The sequence below is a fragment of the Rhipicephalus microplus genome, chromosome 7 (assembly GCF_043290135.1).
Source record: "Rhipicephalus microplus isolate Deutch F79 chromosome 7, USDA_Rmic, whole genome shotgun sequence".
NCBI lineage: Eukaryota > Metazoa > Arthropoda > Arachnida > Ixodida > Ixodidae > Rhipicephalus > Rhipicephalus microplus.
The window spans coordinates 7,337,350-7,361,630 of NC_134706.1; the positions used below are offsets into that span (position 1 = coordinate 7,337,350).

At 46.3% G+C, this 24,281-nt stretch overlaps 1 protein-coding gene across 2 annotated transcripts in view; it reads left to right on the plus strand.

Moving 5' to 3' along the window:
• The first annotated feature begins 5,614 nt into the window (after nucleotides 1–5,614).
• LOC119179543 (vitamin D3 receptor) overlaps nucleotides 5,615–24,281 on the plus strand; it is a 28,531-nt gene continuing 9,864 nt past the window's right edge. For both annotated transcript variants that reach the window (XM_075868573.1, XM_075868575.1), the window contains exons 1-3: nucleotides 5,615–11,296; nucleotides 21,155–22,217; nucleotides 23,807–23,963. In XM_075868573.1, the coding sequence (XP_075724688.1) occupies nucleotides 21,157–22,217; nucleotides 23,807–23,963 (1,218 nt within the window). In that variant the 5' untranslated portion in view covers nucleotides 5,615–11,296; nucleotides 21,155–21,156. The remainder of the gene's footprint in view (nucleotides 11,297–21,154; nucleotides 22,218–23,806; nucleotides 23,964–24,281) is intronic.

Genomic DNA, 24,281 nt, shown 5'->3' on the forward strand with positions numbered 1-24,281 from the left:
AATCCAACCTCTTTGGCATCTCTTGGCAACGGCAGTCTTGTTTGGTTAGCCAGTATAGATAAGTGTCTTGGGCCCTGTTTAGAAAAAGTTTATTCTCTCATGGGACGCAACAAACTTAAGGGACAAGCGTCAGTATAACAGGCACAATAACAAACAAAAGACAACGCACAACATACATTACACATTTAAACAAAAGTGTCCTAGTCCGTAGGATGACCATAGTTCATTGTACTAATAACTGTACATACACTACATAAACGCACTAATCACAATATGGACAATGGCCCTTCCCGAGAGCGTTATAGCTCGGTTCCGCAACGAACCATATATTTTAGCACCGGCCAGGAGATACAAACGGCAGCGTCCCCGTTACACTATCTGACAGCTTAGTCGCACGCTGCACTCGTGAGAACGAATGCATAATGCACTGGGGAGCGGCGTCTCGCCGTCGTCCTTGTCGCGTTGTGCTTTCTTTTCGTTAGCGGCCCCGACGGCGACGTCGTAACACATCTCGCAATGCCAAGGTAGGCTGCAAACGCCAAGGTTGGCGGCCGCCGGCGCCAGTCCTAAACGCACCTCCCGTCACCAACGCGCAGGCTGTGCGGAGCGTTGCCGATGTTTTACGCCACAGCTGCCACAGCAAAAAAAAAAAAAAAAGGCCAGCTTCATTGACTGAAAACTATCGAAACACGAAGCCGATGCTCATCGAGAAAAGAAAAATCGAGTATTTGGGGAGCATTTCTGCCACACAACCGTGTAGCCTAACCATCTATCTCGCACGTATATACTTTCCTTGCGTTATCACCACCGTCTTGGCACTTCCAGGTCAGGAAAGGTGTGCGCGCGAACAGTGTGGCATAGACTTCACGATAGGAAAGCCGGGTTTTCAAGATTTGATTGATTGATATGTGGGGTTTAACGTCCCAAAACCACCATATGAATATGAGAGACGCCGTAGTGGAGGGCTCCGGAAATTTCGACACCCTGGGGTTCCTTAACGTGCACCCAAATCTGAGCACACGGGCCTACAACATTTCCGCCTCCATCGGAAATGCAGCCGCCGCAGCCGGGATTCGAACCCGCGCCCTGCGGGTCAGCAGCCGAGTACCTTAGCCACTATACCACCACGGCGGGGCGGGTTTTCAAGAAATGAAACACGAGTAAGGCAGACGACGATTATGGTTGCGGGACAGAAATACTTCCCAAATGCTCCATTTTTTACAACTCCTTCTTACTATTTAAATGTTTTAAAAGTATTTTCTAAGCATTGCGGGTTTGTGTCACTGCTCGTTATTTGGCACTCTATATGCGGCTGCGCTCTGTTCTGCGCCGTTTTCACTGAAGATTTCTTTTTTTTTTTTTTGTTCAGGTCAAGAGGTGCTGTTCCGGTCAAGCCATATACATTCCTCTCTACGACATGCCCATTCATGGCCGCGCTAGAACGCTACCAAAGCGTCTACGCTGGAACGCAAGCAGCGTTGCAAGCGCTGATGCTGTATGTGATATGCGCGCCTCCAGTGCAAAGCGTTACAAAGGCGCCGGCGAATAGATAGATAGATAGATAGATAGATAGATAGATAGATAGATAGATAGATAGATAGATAGATAGATAGATAGATAGATAGATAGATAGATAGATAGATATGGATAGACGGATAGATAGATAGATAGATAGATAGATAGATAGATAGATAGATAGATAGATAGATAGATAGATGGATAGATGGATAGATGGATAGATAGATAGATAGATAGTTAGATAGATAGATAGATAGATAGATAGATAGATAGATAGATAGATAGATAGATAGATAGATAGATAGATAGATAGATAGATAGATAGATAGATAGATAGATAGATAGAGAACATTTACTTGGTCCGAAAGGAAGAGAATGAGGGACGTGTAGATTCAACTCCTGACTGCATTGGCCGCGGGGGCCTTCACTAGAGAGGCCAGCGCTGCGATCGTGTTGACGTCACATATAGGATGGTAGTTGTGGAATACGGCAGCTTTGCTTTCGCGACACCACTTGCATCGTCCCCTATGGCTGCACCGGTTCTTAGTCGTGATTTTATACGATGCAAATTAGATACGACAGTGCCACCAGGAGCACCGATTTGTAGTTCGCTTGCCCGCATATATTATCAGGTCTTAGCGCTTCTTTAATCACTGAGCTTTAAAACAAAGGGAAACACGCACGGTGTCCACAGCAAGAGCGCAGGAAATGTGGTTTTCTAGCAGACAACACAACCCGGCATACCATGAGTGACGTCATCACGTAGGTGGCGCCCCGGTATGTACTCGAGGTCAATGGACCCATGTCGGGACGGCGAGGCCGAGCCTCTCCACCCTGGCCTTCCGTACAGTAAGGAGCTGGACGTCGAAGCTGGGGTCGTGGAGAATAGCGGTCTATAGAGGGCTTCTGGACAGCAAATGATTTATTAAGTGTCCGGAATATTAATGGCCCGGGATCAGGTCTCCCAAGTCAGGACATAAAGGCTTTGCCTCTCCACCACTTCACGGGCCTGCTGGACTGCTCGATTTGTTGATCCCGCGGTGAGTTGATCCCGCAGCCATCCGATCAGCAGTCGAGCACACACTATACCACCACGGGGAATACAGGCTAAACATGTACAAGTATACATCAGTCTTATTCTGGAAATCTACCGACAGCTCGCATGTCCCTGTCGTTGTCACTATAGATCAAACTCATGGCATTACAAAAAGGCCGAGCACGATGTGAGGTAAATATTTACGTTGAACGCCGAACATCATGTGATGGCTTTTAATGTTCGGCACGTGCTTTGCGAGACTAAAAGATAAGGAATGTTTCTGCTTCTTTATTAAGTGTTCCCACAGAGCATTAGGCGCTATCACGAGCCATCACATAAATATTAAGTGCCTTTACAGTTTCACCTTAACCCTTTCCAAGAAGACAGGTGAAACGCAATCGTAAACAGAGCAATGTCGCATTTTTTATCTTGTTTCCCTGAAGCGATATAGCGTGTCTAAAAGGCTGGATCTCGCAGCTTATGCCAGCTCTTGTGTTCAGACTGTCAATGAAAGTTTTCGCGCACCTATACAGTGACGCTCGGGTGCGATTTTCAACAATGAACCACTCCTGGAGAAAAGTAAATAAAGAAATGAACGCAAAAAAAGAAAAGAAAGAACACATCAAACGCACGATAAGGTCCCATGTATTGCGTACCAGAGTTTTGGGTGGCTTCCAAAAAGAAAAAAAGACCGCGTATCCAAATTAATGCCACGGCTCCACCTGCTTTCCGGACCCTCTCGTTTACAACGCGCTGTTCTTCTTATAGGTCGCGATGAGTGCAGCTCCATCGCTAGCGGGTCTCTCATTGGTCCTGGGCAGTAGAAAGGGCGTGGCCTGCAGCAGGCATGTTCAAGGACGAAACATGTGTTTCCGCCTTCGATGCTGTGTTACCATTCTTAACTTCGTCGCGATCTGAAAACAGTTTTAGGCGAAGTTTGTTTCGTTGTTAAAAGCGTATATATGGGTCTAGCTGTATCTGCATTCGAAGCCATAACTGGTCCTTGGCTTTGCGTAATAATTAGTGCTTTTATTAATAGTCGTCGTTGATTGCAAGCAGGTGCAAAAACGCACCTGCTAGGTTTAAGTGAGCCGCTCTGAAACGTTTGACAATTACACATCTCTTGACGCGCGTTCAACTGCCACCTGAGATACGCATCATTAAAAAAAGGTTTCGTAGGACCGGGTGTTTTGCTGTAACCTTGAAAGGCTACTACAAGTTAACGCAGACTAGGTATACTATACGGGCTTCCTATAGTGTCGCCTAATACTCATACAGTGACAACAAAAAGTTCAGTTCGGCTAAGTGTTTAGTTTTAAAACTTGAATTGGGATGGTTGTAGTGGGGACATCTTCAACAAACATCACAAGAGCGTACAATGCAAAAACAAGGAAATAGAGATATGCGGTAACGTGTTTAGTATTTATTTCTAGCCTACGATCGACCATTCAGTGAAGCCATTGGTGAAAAAGTCATAGGATGTCCCGTAAGGCGAGAAGCGATCATAGGTTTAACTGGGCGTTTTCAAGACGATGCGGTGCATTGCATGTTAAGTTGAGAGAGGGAGCGTCTGGCGAATATTGTCAAGCACACGGCTACAGCTAAGACGTATCTGCTCATTCCCATATCGAATATCATCGTGAATGCTGGGAGCGGAGCCAAAGCGCAAGCTTTCACCACAGAAACCGTGCAAAACAACGGAATGAGTCCGTTGATATAACATGTTGCGTAACTGGCTCTGTCGACCAAATACGTCTGATTTATCCTCGTACGCTACTAATTCTGGAATAAAGAGATGGTGCCTTTGGCTAACGTCAAGGTCAAAACAGGCTCCCTAAAAGTTAATGATGTTACGTTCCATCAATTGCTTCCTATCCTACCTTATAAACATCGCTTGCAATATTGATAGTAGTTCATACATACCTCTATAAAGTACGTGGGTTCCGGTCAAGTGGCCGCAGAAAGCATAGGTACAGGATAATAGTAGAATCAGGGGAAAGTAGGCTTTTGCCCAGCAGGGTGCGTGGTGAGACCGATGGTAATGATAAAAGTATGCGAGTGTGAGATGCAATCAGTACATAATTGTATATAATGTTACTGCATACGGGATTCGTGTATGAGCCTCTGGATAGCGGGGAACAGGGAGATTAGAGCAGACGTTTGGCTAGCGCCTCCGGCGCGCGACATTTTCGGCTCCAACGCTACGTCACAGCGGAATAAACCCATTCGTGGACGTTACAATACCACAGCAGTGCTGAAATCGCAAAATGGGCACTTGCCCCCCTCAAGCCATACCAACACATTCCCTCACCCAAGCTACAGCAATGCTCTCCCGCTCCCCACCCGCGAAGCAACACTGGTTTGCACCCTCCAAGAGAAAATCCTGCCGAGTACCGTGGCGTCGAAACACGTGATGCAAAACATTACAACTTGGTTACGTCACCATGGCAACACAGACCAAATTGGAGAAGTCATTATAAATTCACATCAGATCCCACGGTAACTTGACATCAGCACTTGACATCGTCTCTAGGTCAAAGATAGGCCAATCACGGAGGCCGTGTTCAACAAGTAGGTGCAGGAAGCCTCCGATCTCGGGGGCAGTGTAAAATCACGTTGGTTGCGGAAATTTCTCGTGCGAAGGAAGGGCGGGGGGATAATTAATACATCAACTGTGTAGAAAAACTTATTGTTTTTGCCGTCGAGCAGTATTAGGCCATTGCATAGGAGACCCTGCGAGAATCATCCTTCCCTGTTTGCGTTCTCCTCTTGAATCAATGTATCCGTATAGTTCAGGTATCAATACTAAGCCCCAGGCTGAGTCGTTGGGTGCGACCAACGTATTGTGGCACCTTCAACGTTAGATCACAGCTGATTTCGAGAAACAATCGTTACATGCTTAACGGGAGACCGTCAAGCAGTGAAGTGCCGGCGGTCCGCCAATGCGCACAGCGAGTAAACGGGTTTTTCCCGCGCCCAGCGAGAGGAGCAGCCTTGGCCGTCGTCGCCAAGCCGACGCCGGGGCGACTTCGCGCCGCTTCGGTTGCGCAAGGCCACTGCACGCAAAGAAGCGTGCGAGCGCGGCTGCCCGGCCGACGTTGCTCCCGGTGCTCTGCCTCGGAGATCCGATCGCTCATGTCTTCACCAACTGTGGCACGCAGCGCCCCGCCGACTTCGCGAACTTCCATCCCAGAGCCGCATCACGAGAAACCACAGCCACTGTGACCTCTTTGGACTGATCCAGAACTAGGAGGCGCCCTCGGCCCTAAGCTACATTTGACAAAGACACTCGCGGGCTTTGACTGCTCCAAGTGCGACACTGATGACGTCATTATTTCTTCGTTATGGCGGATATGCCGAAAGAAATTGAAAGAAACAATCCACTAGGGCAGTGCCATAAGGATCTACCAGATGCCTCAACCCAGGCCAAAACCACATTGTTGACTCCAAAGTAGAGCAAATCCCTAGACCGGAAATGGATTACAAGACCCTGCGTGTGATGTGTATTATGCTTTGATGGCGCCTGCGTTGCTGTATTGCCAGGATTGCATCAGTAATAGGTGCGATGGTTAACTCTTTCGACTTTAATATGTCACCGGATTAATATGTGCATAAGGCCTGTGGGCGAATTGTTGCCACCGGACATCATCAGGTCAAGCTTGCGGAGTCATCTGAATGCAGTTCGCCAACTGGGATCGCAAATCGAGACTGCAAAAGCTTGGTTCCAGGGTCGACGACTTCGTGCGTGTGATACCCTCGTATGCGACGTTCGCGAAGAAGTATCAGCGTACACTGAAACCAGAGGCACATTGCTGGATGTCTGCAGTTGTGAGACCACCAGTGCAATCGTCGATGCGACCGTCATGCACCTGCTCCAGAGGTGCCCTGCTGTGGCCTGCTATGTTTCTCTTCGTTCAGTGTCTATTTACTCTAATTGCCATCGTGAGCCCTTCTGAGGTTGGTTGGCAATAGCCCGCGGACTACGTGAAGTGACGCCGGAACCGTGGCCCGTGAGCGACAGCTTCCGGCGTGACTGTGACGTCTACCGGTAGCCCATGATTGCCAACCGGTCCCCCAGGCAGCTCAGGGTCGGGCTCTTTCGTCTCTCGAGGTCACCCAGACTGTATCGTCCCAGCCGTGCCGGATGACGTGAACGACATGTGTGTCCCCTTCGGCAAAGGATACCTTCCACGGAGCTTCTCGTGAGCCGTCCACAGTTCTTTACGGAGCATCCTCCTGTCCGTTTTCTCGATCTATCATCTGGCGCTCTAGGGCGCCCTTGATGCCTTACTTCTAACAACATAGGTGCGACGCAACCGTTGTCCGCCATCTTGCCGCGGTTAGAACCAAGCCGACAGTTCGTCACGTCAGGAAGCATTGACGGTGAATCCCAAGCCACTTTGAATGCGGAATGAGATGGACCTAAAACCCTTATGGCAGCTTGCGGAACTGCCTGCTTCCGTGACTGTGTTTTCACGACGTAAGATTAATCTTCAGCACAATTAGAGCTGCTTCAGCGTTCACACGATTTAAGAGCTACGTAATAACCTACGACAGCAGAGCCGCGTGGCGAATGCGTCATTTCCTCTGATCTCAGTCCTGTGTTGCTCGGCTTGTGACTTTCGTCGATGTTTCAACCCGTTTGAGACAGGAGGTTAAGACGGGAGGATAGTGTAGAAATTGCGAGATCATCAGTAAGTTTTCGATGTACTGATTTTCCATCGGTTGCGGAAGATACTTGAGTAACGAAGGTCTGCTCAGGAATTGATCAAGCTGTGATAAGTTTGAGCCAGTGTCAAGGCTGAATCGTCATTTCTTTTTTCTTTCGGCACATTGTTTCACGATATAGCTTAAATTTTTGAACTCTTTCACCTGATCAGCTGTCACTTCTCCCCCGAAGCCCATCTCCACTTTTTGTACCTGACACCATATTTAGGGTGGTCAATTATCGTTCAGTAGAGTGAGGTATTTGAAATATCACTTCATGTTAAATTATTTAACCAGCATATCTGCTGACTTCAACATCATCAATCACAATACAATACTGAAATCTACCAGCCGTTACGCAAATGTTATCTTGAAATACTGCACGTTATCAGCCTCAGCTGACCACAACGAAGCGGCACATTACACAGTTTATTCATGTTTTAAGCATAGCATGCCTACGCTCTATTGTGTCGAAATCTTTGTTCTTCGATCACAATTACAGCTTTGGACAAATTCACGCGAATAGCGCCTTCTAAACTTTCGCGGTAGTTCAAAAGCAGTCTTTCGAATACATCGTGTTCATCTACATGTCACGAACAGGCAGGCGTTCAGCTGAATTCGCGAAGATACTTATTCTGACAAGAGCATCGGAAAAGATGAGAAGAGATCATACTTGTGTATAAGTACCACTCATAATTCGGCTGAATTTATATGATACTGCGAGGCGAACAGATGTGGACATCTTAATGTTGTACAATCATAGAACGATGAAAGAAACATCAGGTGATGATATTTTTAAAGAAAGACATGGCCGGCAAGTTCTGAGAAAATATATGTAAACAGCGAGTCTGAGCTTTGACGGCGCCAGTTGCTTCGAAGTATCTGTCCAGAAAGATAACCCGAGCGGCGCTGAATAACACTTTAACATCATCGAGAGCTACTAAGAAACCTATATTTGAGGTTGCATGACCACATAACGTCGTCGCACGCACAGCGCTGCACCTTTCGTCAGTTCTACAGGATATAGCATCTGGTCAACCTCCCTGGCTTGCATTTTTTCTCTTTTCTCTCTCGTCAGTTCTACCGTATATAGCAGGTTTCCTCGCGTTCCGTAGTGCTTTGTCACACCAAATTGCGCGTCTAAGTAGTTCAGTGGACGATGATTCTGCGGTACAACCGTCCCGCTAGATGCAGTATATATATACATTTTTTTCCCGCTCAGCTCGTTGTGATTAGGTTCACGAACGGCGGAATCGAGGGAAGCTCAACGTCACGAAAGCCACTCCCTGCAATATCACGGTTGGGGCGACGGTGAATAAGTATTTGCTGCGCCTGACGAAATCGAACAAGCTTCTTCGTCAGTCGTGCCTTATGTTTTGATTGTTTACTTCGTGAAGAATAACGAAGTGAATGTGTGAAGATTACGGCGTGCTGGGTAAAATTACCAAGCTCCGCTGAAAAAAACAACACTTCACGGTCCTAAGTTTGTCATTAGGACACGGCAAAGAGGTACCGAGTTTTTTATACGTAGGTTCCCAGTACCCCCCAAAATTATCATTCATACAAATATAAATACGTTAACTTTATGGAATCAATGTATTCACTTTATCACTATTTCACTCAGCCTTCGATTGCGTCCTGCTATTATGCCGAAACTTGAATTCATTTCGGGTACTTAGGTCCGAAGTGATAGGATCATATGTACATCTATAGAATTAACATCAGAGAGCAATTGTCAAATCTACAACTGTATGCCGCACGCTATACGTTTAGCAGTACACTGAGCTCAGCTATTTAGTCAACAAAAAATACGATTGCCCTTACGAAAATTTTCCCGACCCATATAATTTATCCAAAGGCCCCGTTGTTTGTGAGCTGATTACGGCAGATGTCCTAAATGGCGTATTTACTTTACATTAACTAATTTGCGTCGTATAAACACTCGTGGTAAGTGTATTCCCAGCGGGAAAAAAATACATGCTCTCAAGTAGTGGGAGGCGGTCCTGCAGCGCAGCTTTGATAAACATTTGTCGTTCAGTCACTAAACATGCGCAGATTAATTTGCGTCAGTGCCTGCACACTGGTAAAGAGTCAGCGTGTGAAATTAGTAAATTAACAGAGGTGTTTCTTCGTGCTGTATGAGATGCTCCGCATTATCATGTTGTGAAAACATTTATCTCACTTTCCAAGCTTTTCCTGACCAATAATTGGCACAATGAAATCAGAAAATCTCTAATCTGCGTCAAATTTCACTAATTGTCTAACACATCAGGAAGGTTTCAACGTAAGCCTGCTTTCTTCCAAATACTGATGTAGTTAGCATACACAAAAGCGATTGTTCCTTTCTTTCAGCTCGATTGCTCACATCGACATTTAAGTTGACATTTCGCAAGCGTAGCTCGCTTCACGTGCCGCTTATCAGCCAGGTTTGTTGTAGAGCGACTGAAACGAATTCGAATTCCGGATTTACGACCAGGCACCCACTAAAGTGCAGATCCTTGTGAGGTGCCCTCCAACCACCGCTCTAGCTCTCCACTTGACGATAAACAGCCAGTGCATAATTGAGCAATAGTGCGCTTACAACACAAGCTTTCCTTTTTTTTCTTTCCTCCCCAAGTGAGACTGCGTCACCTTGATCTCTAACTGGCTCTGGAAGCGAGGCCTTCGAGTTGACGCGTCCTTGCTCATTTTCTCGCGAGGCTTCTATTTTTGTTCCTTCTTTTCGAGGGGAGCTAGTCGAGGGTTGCGGATCTCTCTCTATCCAACCAGACTAACTCGTATTGTGCGCATGCGCGAGGAGGGTGCAGAAAGGTGCGCGATCGCGCCTGTCAAAAAAAAAAAAAAATTCAGTTGATCGTCGCTTTGAATTCGTGGAGTTTGAGAGGCTATTTGTCTCTCTTTAATTCTCTCTCAAAATCGTTCTTTCTTATTTCTCTTGATATTCGTTCAGTGCTAAGTCCTCCCGGTGCAAGTCTGTTCCTGTAACTCTCGAGTTGTCACAGAGCCGTAGTTTTTGGGCACCATCCGATTGATAGCGTTTTAATTGGCTCACTCGTGCTTCTAGCGTTCGTATTCCAAATGTATGTGCAGCGAGCGTGCAAAGACCAGGCCACTTCATTTAACATGCCGGTGCTTTCAACGCCGAAATCACGCAGGTGTGCCACCGGGACTGCTGAGAGGCCGACACATATTTCGCGCAGTCGCGGCAGGATACTCTACTTGCTCATGGGAGAATCGAAATGGAAGCACGCAATTTGAGCAAGTAGTCGCCTCCTCAAATCATCCAGTGAAAGTTAAGGCCAACGAGTCTTATGATCGAGACAACGTTCACTTAACAAAACGCGCCTTATCATCTGTGCAACCTCGGGAGACGAGCATTCGCACCACCCACTCTGTGCCGATTGCGCGCAGGTTTCACCGGAGAAAGCAGTTTAGTCTTGCAGTGCATTCAAGAAGGCAGTGAAAGAAAATATTGTAGAGTTACAGCACATTCTAGAAGCCCGCACTTCAAACCCCAATTCTTCCATCATGTGATGCTAACGTGAACGCACACTCGCCAGCAATGCGGTCTCAGTGCTCGCAACTCTGTCGCATGTTAGAACGTGCCGCGTAATGTGACGGAAGCGACTGGCTTGAAAATTGTCTTCATCACTAGTAGCTCGACAGTGCGTGTCCTTTGTTCCCGGCGTTCTCCTGTGGTGTTTCACAAACCTTGCATCGCCGAAAGTGATGCCACGCATGATCTCATTCTGACGTATCTCGAAACAAACAAAGGGGCGAGCACGTCGACTATACAGAACGGAGATAGGTCTTCATCTATACTTTGGATTCTTGAGCTTCGTATTTTTCTTTTTGTTTTTAAACGTGAGCGCTTTTCATAGACCAGGACGGCCAGAAGTGTTCTTCTCGTGCACCCTACGCATGCCGGTGTTATGAACAACGTGTTCCGTCGTCATGCTGGATATCCGCCGCGTAGTTGCTTCTCGTGCAACCTGTTTCGCTGGCCTGGGAGCACCGTGAAGATGTGATCCACGGGTAAGTCAGTTCACGAGTCGTCTTATTCTACAATGCATGGTATCTGCATGCCCGCAACACTTTTGTTGAACTTCTATACATTGCTTGTTAACCCTAATCTGCAACGGCTCTCTTGTTTATTCTCACGCTGCTGCAGAACTTACTGAACATTTAAATTGGCGCAAAATTGTTTTATGCTCCGTGGAAATAATGAATGCGGAAACCTCATGAAAACAAAGTCACGCATGATAAACTTAGACATTTACTTAGAAACATGACGCCCCGCCACGGTGGTCTAGTGGCTAAGGTACTCGGCTGCTGATTCGCAGGTCGCGGGATCGAATTCCGGCTGCGGCGGCTGCATTTGCGATGGAGGCGGAAATGTTGTGGGCCCGTGTGCTCAGATTTGGGCGCACGTTAAAGAACCGCAGGTGGTCGAAATTTCTGGAGCCCTCCACTACGGCGTCTGTCATAATCATATGGTGGTTTTGGGACGTTAAACCCCACATAACAATTAGAAACATGAAATTTTAGTAAGGGACTAGGTCTACTTTATCACAAACGCAACGATTGCGAGCGTACTTTTTCCGCGCGGGCCTTTGTGTGCACCGTTACGTTGCTATGTACAGCTAACGCTTAAAGTACCACGCCATTTTGCCTGTATGTCCTTCATTGGTCCCGCTGGTATATCAAAACGTCATCTTGAGCTTCACTCGACGTAATTACGCGCAATAAGTCAGGCGAATGAGTCCACTCAGAAAACTTAAAAAGTTAGCACAGCTAGTAAAAAAAATTATTGTTATCTTTACTAACTTCGTAAAATTAGTGGCTTGCCGTGCTAGTCTGAATGTGTTCATGAAGCTATACCAGCGATGCTTCTTCGGATATCTGTGAGTGGCTTGCGAAGAATCTCGACATAACACAAAAAACTGACGTAAGCTCTCCCACCACGCATAGAGACGTAGCCTCAGAGGTTTACTCTGGAAGTAGTGCACACAAATTGTTTTCTGCACAGTACACTTTTCTAACTTACAAGTGCTGCTGTGTGCTTATAAAGTTGGCTATGTTTGTTACTTTCGTCTGAAATGTGCAAATTACATGAATGGAAAAAAAGAAAAAAAAATTGTACTGTGAGGGGCGCAATTTTAAACGTGCGCCCCTTCACAATACAAAATTTACTTGCACAGTGTCCTGTATGCATATGAGTTACCCACAAGGTGGTGGAAGGGTTAAAAAAATGAAGATTAGACAACCACCTATTTGTGGCATGAAGCCACAAGGAAAATCCGTATGAATTTCTCAAAGAGAAAAGCTCTTTAGTTGCCGAAAAATTTGTCTTGTTCCGGGAATCGAACCCGGGACCAAGTTGCTTACTTCCACGTTAGCTTAGCTGGTAGAGCGACAGCCCCAAAAAGACGTTGGTAACGGGTTAGATCCCCGGCAGAGAACAAATTTTTCGGCAACTAGGAAGCTTTTGTTTCGGAGTAATCCGTACTTATTTCCTTGTGGCTTCCTGCCACAAACGGGTGATGGTCTTCTTTCATAAAGAATTTTTCTGCTTATTGAACTGGGCATGCGTTCGGAATGAACAGCCATATGGAGTTCTTTTGTGTGTGTGTGTGTGTGTGTGTGTGTGTGTGTGTGTGTGTGTGTGTGTGTGTGTGTGTGTGTGTGTGTGTGTGTGTGTGTGTGTGTGTGTGTGTGTGTGTGTGTGTGTGTGTGTGTGTGTGTGTGTGTGTGTGTGTGTGTGTGTGTGTGTGTGTGTGTGTGTGTGTGTGTGTGTGTGTGTGTGTGTGTGTGTGTGTGTGTGTGTGTGTGTGTGTGTGTGTGTGTGTGTGTGTGTGTGTGTGTGTGTGTGTGTGTGTGTGTGTGTGTGTGTGTGTGTGTGTGTGTGTGTGTGTGTGTGTGTGTGTGTGTGTGTGTGTGTGTGTGTGTGTGTGTGTGTGTGTGTGTGTGTGTGTGTGTGTGTGTGTGTGTGTGTGTGTGTGTGTGTGTGTGTGTGTGTGTGTGTGTGTGTGTGTGTGTGTGTGTGTGTGTGTGTGTGTGTGTGTGTGTGTGTGTGTGTGTGTGTGTGTGTGTGTGTGTGTGTTTTACCGTGTACACAACATAGACAAAAATTTGAGCGTTGAAACGTTCCATTTTAAACTGAACTCTTGCCAGCGAGCTGTCCAGTAACGCGTCATTTTTGGCATTTGTTTCAGTTTGCTATTTACTTGCCTTTTTGTTTTACTTGTTTCTTTTTATTTTAGTATTACAAGTCTCTGACTGTGATTGTTGCAGAACGCAGAGAAACGGATTACATAGCCAACGCTCTGCATATATGCGAATATTTTCAGAACAAGCTTGTTGTAGCAGAACAGAACAGAAGATTGATTGATTGATATGTAGGGTTTAACGTCCCAAAACGACCATTTGATTATGAGAGACGCCCTAGTGGAGGGCTCCGGAAATTTTGACCACCTGGGGTTCTTTAACGTGCACCCAAATCTGAGTACACGGGCCTACAACATTTCCGCCTCCATCGGAAATGCCGGAACAGAAGGCAGATAACTATTCTACGCTTAAATTTCATAACAGATTTCCCACCTACCTACAGCACGAAAAAAAAAAACTAATGAAAGGTGTTGAACCAGGATGAATGACAATACGCGATAATTTTTCCTCAGCCTTGAGTTTGTTTTATTTTGTGGCGCAAGTAAGTATCCAAATGCATAACGTTCAACAAGATATGGTGCTTCATGACGTCATCATCATATCGTGCGGTAAGAACATTCCTGCAAGATAATACGCCACACAAACTAAATGCCACGTTTGGACCAACAAAAGTGGCGAAATGCACGCCTTGTCCTGGAAAGTTTAAAACTTCAGTGTTTAAATATTATAACCTCCTTCCCGGGTCCAAATCTGTGGTCCCAATTCATTTTTTTTCTCCTTGTTTCTTTGTGTACGGATAAGTTGCACCTCCTGCATTATCTATGCATCTTCTTCTGACATGATATTTTATGTGTGTTGCTGCTGAGGTCACAGAGCTAAATGCGCTACTATGTTCGATGAGTCATTTCCGATGGAGCATTTCCGATGGAGCATTTCCGATGGAGGCGGAAACGTTTTAGGCCCGTGTGCTCAAATTTGGCTGCACGTTAAAGAACCCCAGGTGGTTGAAATTTCCGGAGCTCTCCAGTACGGCGTCTCTCATAATGATAAGGTGGTTTCGGAACGCTAAACCCCGCATATCAATCAATCAATCATTCACAATCCACGCACGAAGGGGACATAAAAGTTCCCACGAAATGTCGTTACCAGTAAACATGATAGCAATAGCGTAATTTGTTAATAATAATAATAATAATAATAATAATAATAATAATAATAATAATAATAATAATAATAATAATAATAATAATAATAATAATAATAATAATAATAATAATAATAATAATAATAATAAAATAATAATAATAATAATAATAATAATAATAATAATAATAATAATAATAATAATAATCAACAAGAAGCAGAAACGCTGTTTCGGCGTCCCAAAACCAAGAAACTTTTTTTTTAAACATGATTATGAAACACGCCGAAAGGGAGCGTTCGGAAAATTTCCACCAAATGCGGCAGTATAGCCTAACCAGAATTTTTTTTTTAATTTGGGGGGAGGGGGGAGGGCTGTCAGCCGTTCTTTAGATATGTTCATGTGTGTGTTTATATTTGTGCGTGCTTACAAACACACACAAACATGTACGTATGTATGCATGCAATATTTTAAAATTTTCGGGTGTAGGTTCGAGCGCCCGACGAACGCTCCCACGGTCTACATCATTGACCTGGGATTCCTTAACGTGACGTAATTTGTTTCGAGGCGAACTTCTGGGAGGTCAAGTACATGGTTAGCGATGCCAGGTGATAACGTGCGGTCGTGCTTTTTGGTGTAATCGAAAATAAATGTGACGCTAAGCTGGTTCGGCTGTTTCCCCAGTGCATATGTGCAATCTGCTACCCATAAAACGTAGATTTCATATGTATACCAGCTGGTGCGGCTAAAAAAAAAAACTTTTTGATCCCTCTCGAGAACTAGAAGTGATTAAGAGAAACAACACCTTCCTCCCCTTTTACTTCTCTAAATTATCTTGTAGTAAAGGCACGTTAAACGAGAAGTACAACGGAACGCCCACTGCGATTTCTATTGATTCTCTGCAAGTGATAACGGCTAACCGCGAGCGGAAGCCGCAGTGGCAAGTCTTCGTGCACTGCCTACGATTTTCAAGGTCTCGCAGATTCTCGGCGAAAAAGAGACAGATACGATCGCGGCGTGGCTAACGACGCACAGGGGAGGAAAAATAGATGTTGACGCCTGTTTATTTCGGAACCTTGACGGCGTTGTAGTGTGCACGGTCTTTCACTTTCCTCTTCGCAATGCAGATTGGGGGGGGGGGGGGGGGGGCATTCTCAAACGAGTCACTCCCATGCGTGCATGCAGCATTACGAGAGGACGTGCCCGCTTGTCTCGTGATCGCTGGAACTCGGACGCATCAGTTGCAGCTTCTTTAGGCGATAGTCTTTCTTGGGATACTTAAGCGTAGAAATTTCGGCCGGCCTGTGTCCGTTCGTCCGTCTCCCTGTCGCATAATTCAGACACACGACGGTAGTTTAAGCACTTGCTGAACGCCCAACCGCCTTGAACTACTGGCTGCGTTCATACTTGCGAATATTGTCGATCTCTCTCCTCTCTTACGCTCCGCTCTCGCCTCGCAACGCCCACGCAGGCAGCATGTGCTAGCCTACGCTCGTTGCCCCCGTAGAGTTTCCAAGAATTAACTAGAGGGAACTATGGCACTGCGATCGTTCAGCCACCATAGGTATAGTGAAATGATGGGTATACCCATCAAATGATGGGTATACCCATCAAATCTATGTACTATAGTACATGGATTTGCCTAGTCTTCGTACTTGCAGGCCTCGAATCGCACTAGTATATAGGCACTACACCTTTACCTCCAAGGTAGTGCCGGTGGGAGATTTCTCCTTTTGGTTGTTGAACAATGAAAATTTTCAGCGTGTGCGTTAGCTGAAAGCGGACGGCTGGTCTCTGTGTCCAGTTCGAGTCTTCTGTCTCTCATTGTCCACTAGCAGCGATTGGAATGTTGCACTAGGATACACCCGTCCATCACTGCGTACTTTGCGCATCCCCACGTTTCTCTCCGGCGCAACGCCGTTCTCAGTGTGTTAGCATCCGCTGCTTCGCATCTACAAATGGTTCCATGTAGAATGAGATGGTGCATACTTTTTTTTTTTCGTCAGACAGCTTATAGTGCCTACTCCATGGCAGTTTTTGCTGACGCGTAAAGCCACCCTCGTGATTTTATGCATTGGTTACTGGTGTTAACCACAACAACTCCGCGTGCTTAAAGGGGCCCTGAAACACTTTTTCAAGTAACCATGGAATGAATTCACTGGAAGAGCTTATTTTCTCATGAATTCAACGCCGCAAAAATTTTAAGAATCCGTCCAGCGCGAGTGCAGTTACACAGGTTTGTCGCATGCTGCAATTGCATTATCTCGTCCCGACGAAAGCACTGGAAGCTAAGCAGGGAGGGATGACAGGGCCAAGAAAACCGTCACGCACGCCTCGGGACCTTGAGCACTTTTTTTTTTTCCAATGCGCGGCTCTTTCAGGGTGATCGCGCGCACACGCATGAACAAGTAGGAGCCTCCCGCGGCGATCTCTGTAACGAGCGAGCGCCCCATGTTCAAATCAGCCAATGGCTGATAGATGGGCTTTTTACGTGTGATTTTTGGGCATATTGCGCGATTTGTCGAGAGAACAGAAAGCAATTTTTAACTGACTGACAATTTATTGCGAATTCCAGGCCGCGTGCTGCGCTATAATATTTGGCTCGCGTGTTGTCGGGAGCCTCTACTACCGATCGGCAGCCTTTTATGACCATTCTCAAAAAGTTTTGCAGGGCCCCTTTAAAAGGAGCGAGGAAGCATCACTGAAGATACAGTGAGACAAACCCTTTGAGAAACACTTCGTAGAAGCGTCTTCAATCCTGCTAATATTCACATACGTCTAATGTGTAAACACACAGATGAAGTAAACATTAAAAAAAACCTAGAGAATAAAAATGCAGCGTAACATGTATGTCGTCATGGTATTTAGAGATCGAAGCGGGCGACACGCGCTACAAACATGAGCGCAACAGAACACCAGGCATTCAACAGTGTATACAAGATTGCACAAACACAGATCAGTAAACACTTTGGGCTAACTGGTACACGTTGAACAAAGGTTGGGTAACTTCCCGCTCCCTAGGTGGTGCAGAGAAAAAAATATTATAACAGCTTGGCACTTGTGATGCCAAGCTGGAAGGCAGAGCACAACTGGATGGCATGCTTATCTTTATATTTTTTTATTCCTTTCTTCTCTTTCTTTCGCTGTATCCCCGTTTTCTGCATCTATTCATTTCTATATATTTGTATCTTTCTGCATTTATTGCTCGCTCTTTCTGTCTTCATTCTTTTTTTTCTTTCTCCCTACCTTTGTTTTTACTGCGCTCCTTCGTGCTTTCTGTCTAGCTTTCTTTTTATAATCTGTTTCTCGTGTTTCCTTCCCTCTCTGCCTAAGCTTATCACTCCTTCTGCTTCTCTTCCTCTTTCTCTTTGTTTGTGTATTCCATTTTTTTTACTTTGTTACTTTCTATTTCTTTCCTTCATTCTTTCACGCTTCGTTTTTCTGTCGTTTTACCGTGTCATGGATCTATACTTTCCTTATTTATCTTTTTATCCTTTTCTTTCTTCATATTTGTACTTTTCTATTACATGTTCTTATGTCCTTGTTCAAATGATCTTTCTAATTTTGCATTCCTCGTTTTATTACTTTCTTTCTCCCTATCCATTTATTTATTTCTCTCTATATTTCATTGTCTTTCCTTCTCGCTTTCTTTGCCCGTGATCATTTTTGCTTGCAGGTCGCGGGTTCGAATCCCGGCTGCGGCGGCTGCATTTCCGATGGAGGCGGAAATGTTGTAGGCCCGTGTGCTCAAATTTGGGTGCACGTTAAAGAACCCCAGGTGGTCGAAATTTCCGGAGCCCTCCACTACGGCGTCTCTGATAATCATATAGTGGTTTTGGGACGTTAAACCCCACATATAAATCAATCAATCATTTTTGCTTGACACTTGCGTCTTCTGTACACAGTAGGAGAACTTACTCAATTCGTGTGATGCCACTGATCTAAACTAGGGGAGGTCAGTGTGCCCACCTGAAAAGTTGTGCACGATGGAGCACAAGTTTCCGATAGCTTAACGGGGAACTCCGGCGCATTTTTGACCACATTGAGATAATCGCGTTTTCTAGCAGTATCAACAGTGCCATAACAGCTATAAGGGTGGTTAATTTTGCCTATACCATCGTCAACAATATCAAATAAGCACTAAACGACGGTTCGAAACCGAAGCAGGAAGCTGCTGCGTGTTGGGTATGCGATGACATCACGAAATGCGCTCCACGCCACCACGGCTGGCAGGGTGTAAACGTAGATCACGTGCCTTTTTTGTCGCGCGAGAAGAAAGTTGGCCATTCGACGCGGAATCGAGCTGTACCAGCTCCCGTTAGAACTAACCGGCGCCGATATAATGATAATATCAGCAGTTTGACGTCACAAAACAGCCGTATGATTATGAGAGATGCCGTACTGGAGGGCTCCAAAAACTTCTACCACTGTTTTTTTTTTTTTTTTCGTAACGTGCACCTAAATCTTAGTACACGGGCCTCACACATTTTCGCCTCCATCGAAAAAGTAGCCGTCGCAGGCGGGATTCAATCCTACGACCTTCGGGATAGCAGTCCAGTGACATAACCACCGAGACGAGATTTACCAGTGCCGAGTTCAGCGATGACTGAAGCTGCTATGTGAGTGCGGAGGCGTCGCCTTTTTAACTTCAACCCACCGGCGTATGATGAAGCTGACGTACCACGCATCGATCTCCTCACTGCTCAACATTGTGCGTGCAAGACCCGATGTCAACGACGACTATCAGGCAATATGCATCAAAATAAAACTGGTTCCCCGTAGTCGTCATCTCGTAGAAAAAATCCCGCCCTGCCTTTTAATGCTGGGCAAGGCGGGGTTGCAAAAGAGTAGCAGCGTTACGTCACACACACAAGGTGATATGCGTTCACGTGGAATCGCCTACGAATTATGTATGTTCGTATTCTAAACAAATAAGTGACCTGCAGTTGAACAGTCAGGGTTCTGAAGAGACATATGTTGAAAGCTTTAATGGAATCAGTGAAGTTATTTCAGTCAATCAATTCATTCCAAGCCTCGACGTTGCAGATTACACGAAAGTGATAAGAATAATAGGTCAGGTCCGGTGCAGTGTAAAGGTACAGCACTACTGTTATACTCCACAATCAGATGATTGAGTACGCTTGTAGTCACGATCACCACAATACGAGTTAAAATGACCCCTCCTGGCCTTTACGCAGAAAGCTGAACTCTTTCTTTTTATTTAACTCATGCCGCAGGGTACACTGGCGCCAAAAAAAAAAGGGAGGGGGCTACGCTACGCGGCTCGAAGTAAGTTGATGTGGATAAGTTTATCCCGAGCTCATTCCCAAGGTACTTCATCTTATATTATATTATTGTTTTTTCAACAATGCCTTTACCTGACCAGACGGCATTCCGTCGAACTTCGAACTCTCGACTACTTCATCTTATATTAGCGGCAATGTCATCTTAGCTCATCGGTTCGGGATAACTATTGCATAAGTCTCTCATATTACGAAGAGGAAATAAAACGATACAAGTTGAGAGAAAAAAAAAAGGATTCGACTGATGAAAGAATTCATGAAAAAGCGATGTCAACATTTTTTTTTGTTCAACCGTTTCTCATGCCAAGCAGAAACTTGAGGAATCCGCTCTACAAAAACATGTGCAACCTTGTATCCTGATAGGCGCTGTTCTGTCCTAACTGGCTTGCCATGGAAAGTTTGGCACTTATATCAATTCGGCTAAACCATTTCTGTAAGCTCTAATTCATTTCTGTGTGCTCTGCAGTGCAAAATGAAAAAAAAAAACGGTTACTCAAAAGCAAAAAAACATGAAAAATGTTTGAATGTACTGAAAACTGAAACGGAGGAAACGGCAATGCCGCAGTGCAGCATAATAGTCCTCAAGCCAGGGATATATGCCAGAAAAGTTCTTGCAAATGTTTCAATTGTTACAGTATCAAGTGCGCGTTGGCCAAGGTATTTTCTATCTATGTATAAAGGCTGATTCAAACCTGCGACTAGCACCAGTCTCGCAACTGAGTTATTCGCATAGCGGTCGCGAAGAGATGCTGTTGTGGCAAAGCGACTACTTTGGCTCCCTCGCTGGCGATTCGATTCGCGTTAGGCGACTTTCTTTGCACTAAGCAGTTGCGCGGGAACACGACAATGGGGCCAGACATGAACGTGTCGGTGGGTATTTGCTTTGAACTTAACTTGCCACCGCCTTCAAGGCAGCGCGTTCGAAATGCGTTTGTGTTTAATAGTTCGAGACACGTTTGCGCTGCATTGAAGGCGGTAGCTAGCCAAGTTTAAGTCAACCCCCGTATTCAGAAATGCTCCTTAACTTGATCTTGTTTTGCCATCGCCTTCAATGCAACACAAACGCGTTTCAAACGCGCTGCCTTCAAGGCGGTAAGTCAACGAGCGTTTCTGGATGCGGTGAAGTCGCAGTGTAGAGGCGCATTGTGGTCGTTATTCGCTAATGGATGCGCTACCGATAATAGCCCCTGGTGTGAACGATCCGATCCTTAATACATTCATGCGGGTAGTTTCAACCAGCTCTTTACTCAAACGATTCCTACAAAATCTATGTACGCGCAGATATGAGCGACGCCCAGGAAAGCCACCCGCAGCAACGCCAACGCCCCAGTGAAAACCAGAGGCACTGCGACGCGACGACCCCCACAGCAACCTCTACCACTCTTCGGACCGATAGCACGATTACCTCGCCGTCCGCAGAGTCCAGCCTCGCAGCAGCTGGCTCGGTAAATCCGGAGTCGGGAACCAACAAGCCATGGCCGCCGCGGATATGCGGCGTGTGCGGCGACCGGGCCAAGAGCTACCACTTCGGCGGCATCTCCTGCGACAGCTGCAAGGCCTTCTTCCGACGCTCGGTACAGAACGAGTCGCACTTCCAGTGCCCCAACCGCGGCAACTGTCGCATCACGCTCGCGTCTCGCAAGAGCTGCCAGGCGTGTCGCTTCGCCAAGTGTCTCGCCATAGGCATGGAAGCCAGTTGGGTGATGACCGAGCAAGAGCGCAGGGCCCGAATGCAGCAGCGATTGATCGCAAAAGGTGACAGTGGCGGCCGACCAGCGCCGCCACCACGGCCTCCGGAGACGCCCCCGTCCGCCGAAGACGTCGGACTTCTGGAAGAACTCGTCCACGCTTACGTGGCTGGTTGCGCCGGTGCCCCTTTCGCGGCGCACCTGCAACGCGAAGAGAAGTCCAGGACAGAACTCCTGGACGTGTTCTTCACGCTCGTGCACCAGATAAGCGGATTCGCACAGGGACTGCAAGCATTCGCCAGGGTTCGCGAGTCGGACAGACACATCCTCCTGAGGACCGCCGTGCTCGAACTGTGCTTCCTTCGAAGTGCGATGAACTTTGACGACGAGGACGACCGGTGGCCCTCGAGGGTTCACTTCGGTGATGAGGCAACTTCGGTGCCGTGTGTGCGCGCTTCCGACGTGGAACGCTTAGTACCGGTTGAACTGTGGGCGCTGCACCGGAAATTCCTGGTGTCCACGCGGAGGCTCAAGCCCGATCCTCTGACCCTGCTCTTGCTGTCGGCGATAGCGCTCTTGTGTCCGGACAGGGCTGGAATCAGAGACCTGGAGACCCTTGCCCTTCAGCAGGAGCGTTATTGCGCGCTACTTCGCAGGTGACGTTATAGGCGTATGCGTCCACAGTGTGCCTGCCTGTTTGAGCTAGCTGGTACAGTGGTCAACTCTCATGTCTATAGAACGACGGTGTGTCACGGGAGGAACTGCACGAGCGACAGTCGTAAACAAGCCGCATATGAGCATATGTGGCAGCAATGCCGCTCCTCCGTCGCATTATCGATCCTTGTTTATCCCCGCGGATGCAAGAACCACTTTGGCCGTGGAAAGAACTCTCAACGGTGTCGGGCAAAAGCAAAGACTGACGACAAAAACAAGAAAAAAACCCTAAGCGCCCATTGCAAACTGTGCTGTACTCTTATTCTCTGTGTGGTCCCACTTTCCCAAGAGCAGATTTGTGCCTTCTTGTCAGCTGAATGACCTTTTTGTGGTTTCGACAACATTCAGTTGACAGCGCTTCTGACGGCCAAAGCTGTTGTCGCGTTCGTGGTGATAAACAAGAATGGAAACAGCAAGACATGCAGGCACTTCGTTGGCGTCGCGCATGCTCAGATGTACGTGGCCCGTTTCAAATAGCAGATTTCGCTCATGTTCCGAGCTTGACGCACCGTCGTTCTAGACGGGACAGTTAAGCACTGTACAACATATTCGACTGGTAGTCTTTGAGTGCGCAGAATTCTTGAAGAAAGGGCAAGATAGGAAGAAACAAACACTTACAACCACGTTTATTTTTCCGACGCCGGAAATATGTGTGCAATAAAGTGGGGGTTAGGGTTCAAAAAAGACAGGGGAATACAAATGTGCGAAACTGCTAACATGTTGAAATGCATGGCTTGATCTCAAGCGATACTCTAATTCATTATCTAACAGATGAATAGACGGTGCACTCGCACTCTCGTTTCATGCACAAGAAAAAAAGAAAAAAAAGGTTTTTTGTAGTGCGCAGTCTCCACGCTAGAAAAAAAAAGTTTTTTCTTGTAAAGCAGGGGTAGGGTGGTGGCAATAGTGCTGATGAACAGTTACAAATGTAGAATAAAAACTCGTAATGAAATAGAAAAAAGACGCGAGGTAAAGCGTTTCTGTAGCTTCCCTCACCTGCATTTTGCACCATGTTCTTCGTCTTCCTGCATGTATCCTTAGTTTTTTAGTGCAACATATCAACCACTTTTCTGCACAGAGACTTGTAGGCTATAAATGACGTGTTTTATTCAAAGCTGATTGAGATATAATTGGCACAGGGCAAGTTTGTTTAGCATCTTTAAGCTGCAACGGTCATACTCCAGCTTCGAGCTGAAAAAAGAAATTGCTATTAAAATTTCAAGGCTGTTACAAAATTACCGCAATATAAAAAAAAGGCCAGCCTTGTCATGGGTGTGACGCAATAAATTCCATAGCGAATATAAAATGGAAGGTTAACGACCAACTAAGGAGAAGTGTGCAAGGTTTTTTGCACTGCCGGACCGCATGGACATTCATCGGTGCCACTGTATTGCTTGCGGACTCGTCATCATTATTGGCTGAAGAGTTCACCAATGCGAATTTCCCGTTAATGTTGAATAGAAATTACACCGGTCTTCTCGAACAAACTCGAGTGATCGTCTCTAGACTGACAGTCGATCGTGTGTCGCAGGTACGTGACGTGGCGCAAGGTGGCGCCCATCGAGTTCGCCAAGGTTCTCATGCGGCTTCCCGACCTGCGAGAGCTGGCGGACACGCACGCCGACTCGGACTTGCTCTTCGATGCCAAGGAAGCGGCTGACGTGCAGAGACACCTTTCCAACGTCATGGTGGGTTGGATTGGGGTTACGGTAGTTGAATAGGCGAAAACGTACGTTCAAAAGGCGTTCAAATGGAAGCGCCGTGCGAAACAACAGTGTGGATGTAGGTGGAGCCTTTATTCAAAGTATACATCAAAGCATCATGGAGGAAGTGAACCAGAAAATTGTCTGGCAAATACTTAGAAAACGGCAGGGGGCTGAACCAAAAAGAATTATCGGTTAAGAAGGTGAAGGAAGCTGAGACCGATATGTGGAGAATTGGCATGATTAATAGGTCCGCACTAGATATATATCGAACCTTTAACCAGGGAATTGCGAAGGAAAGGA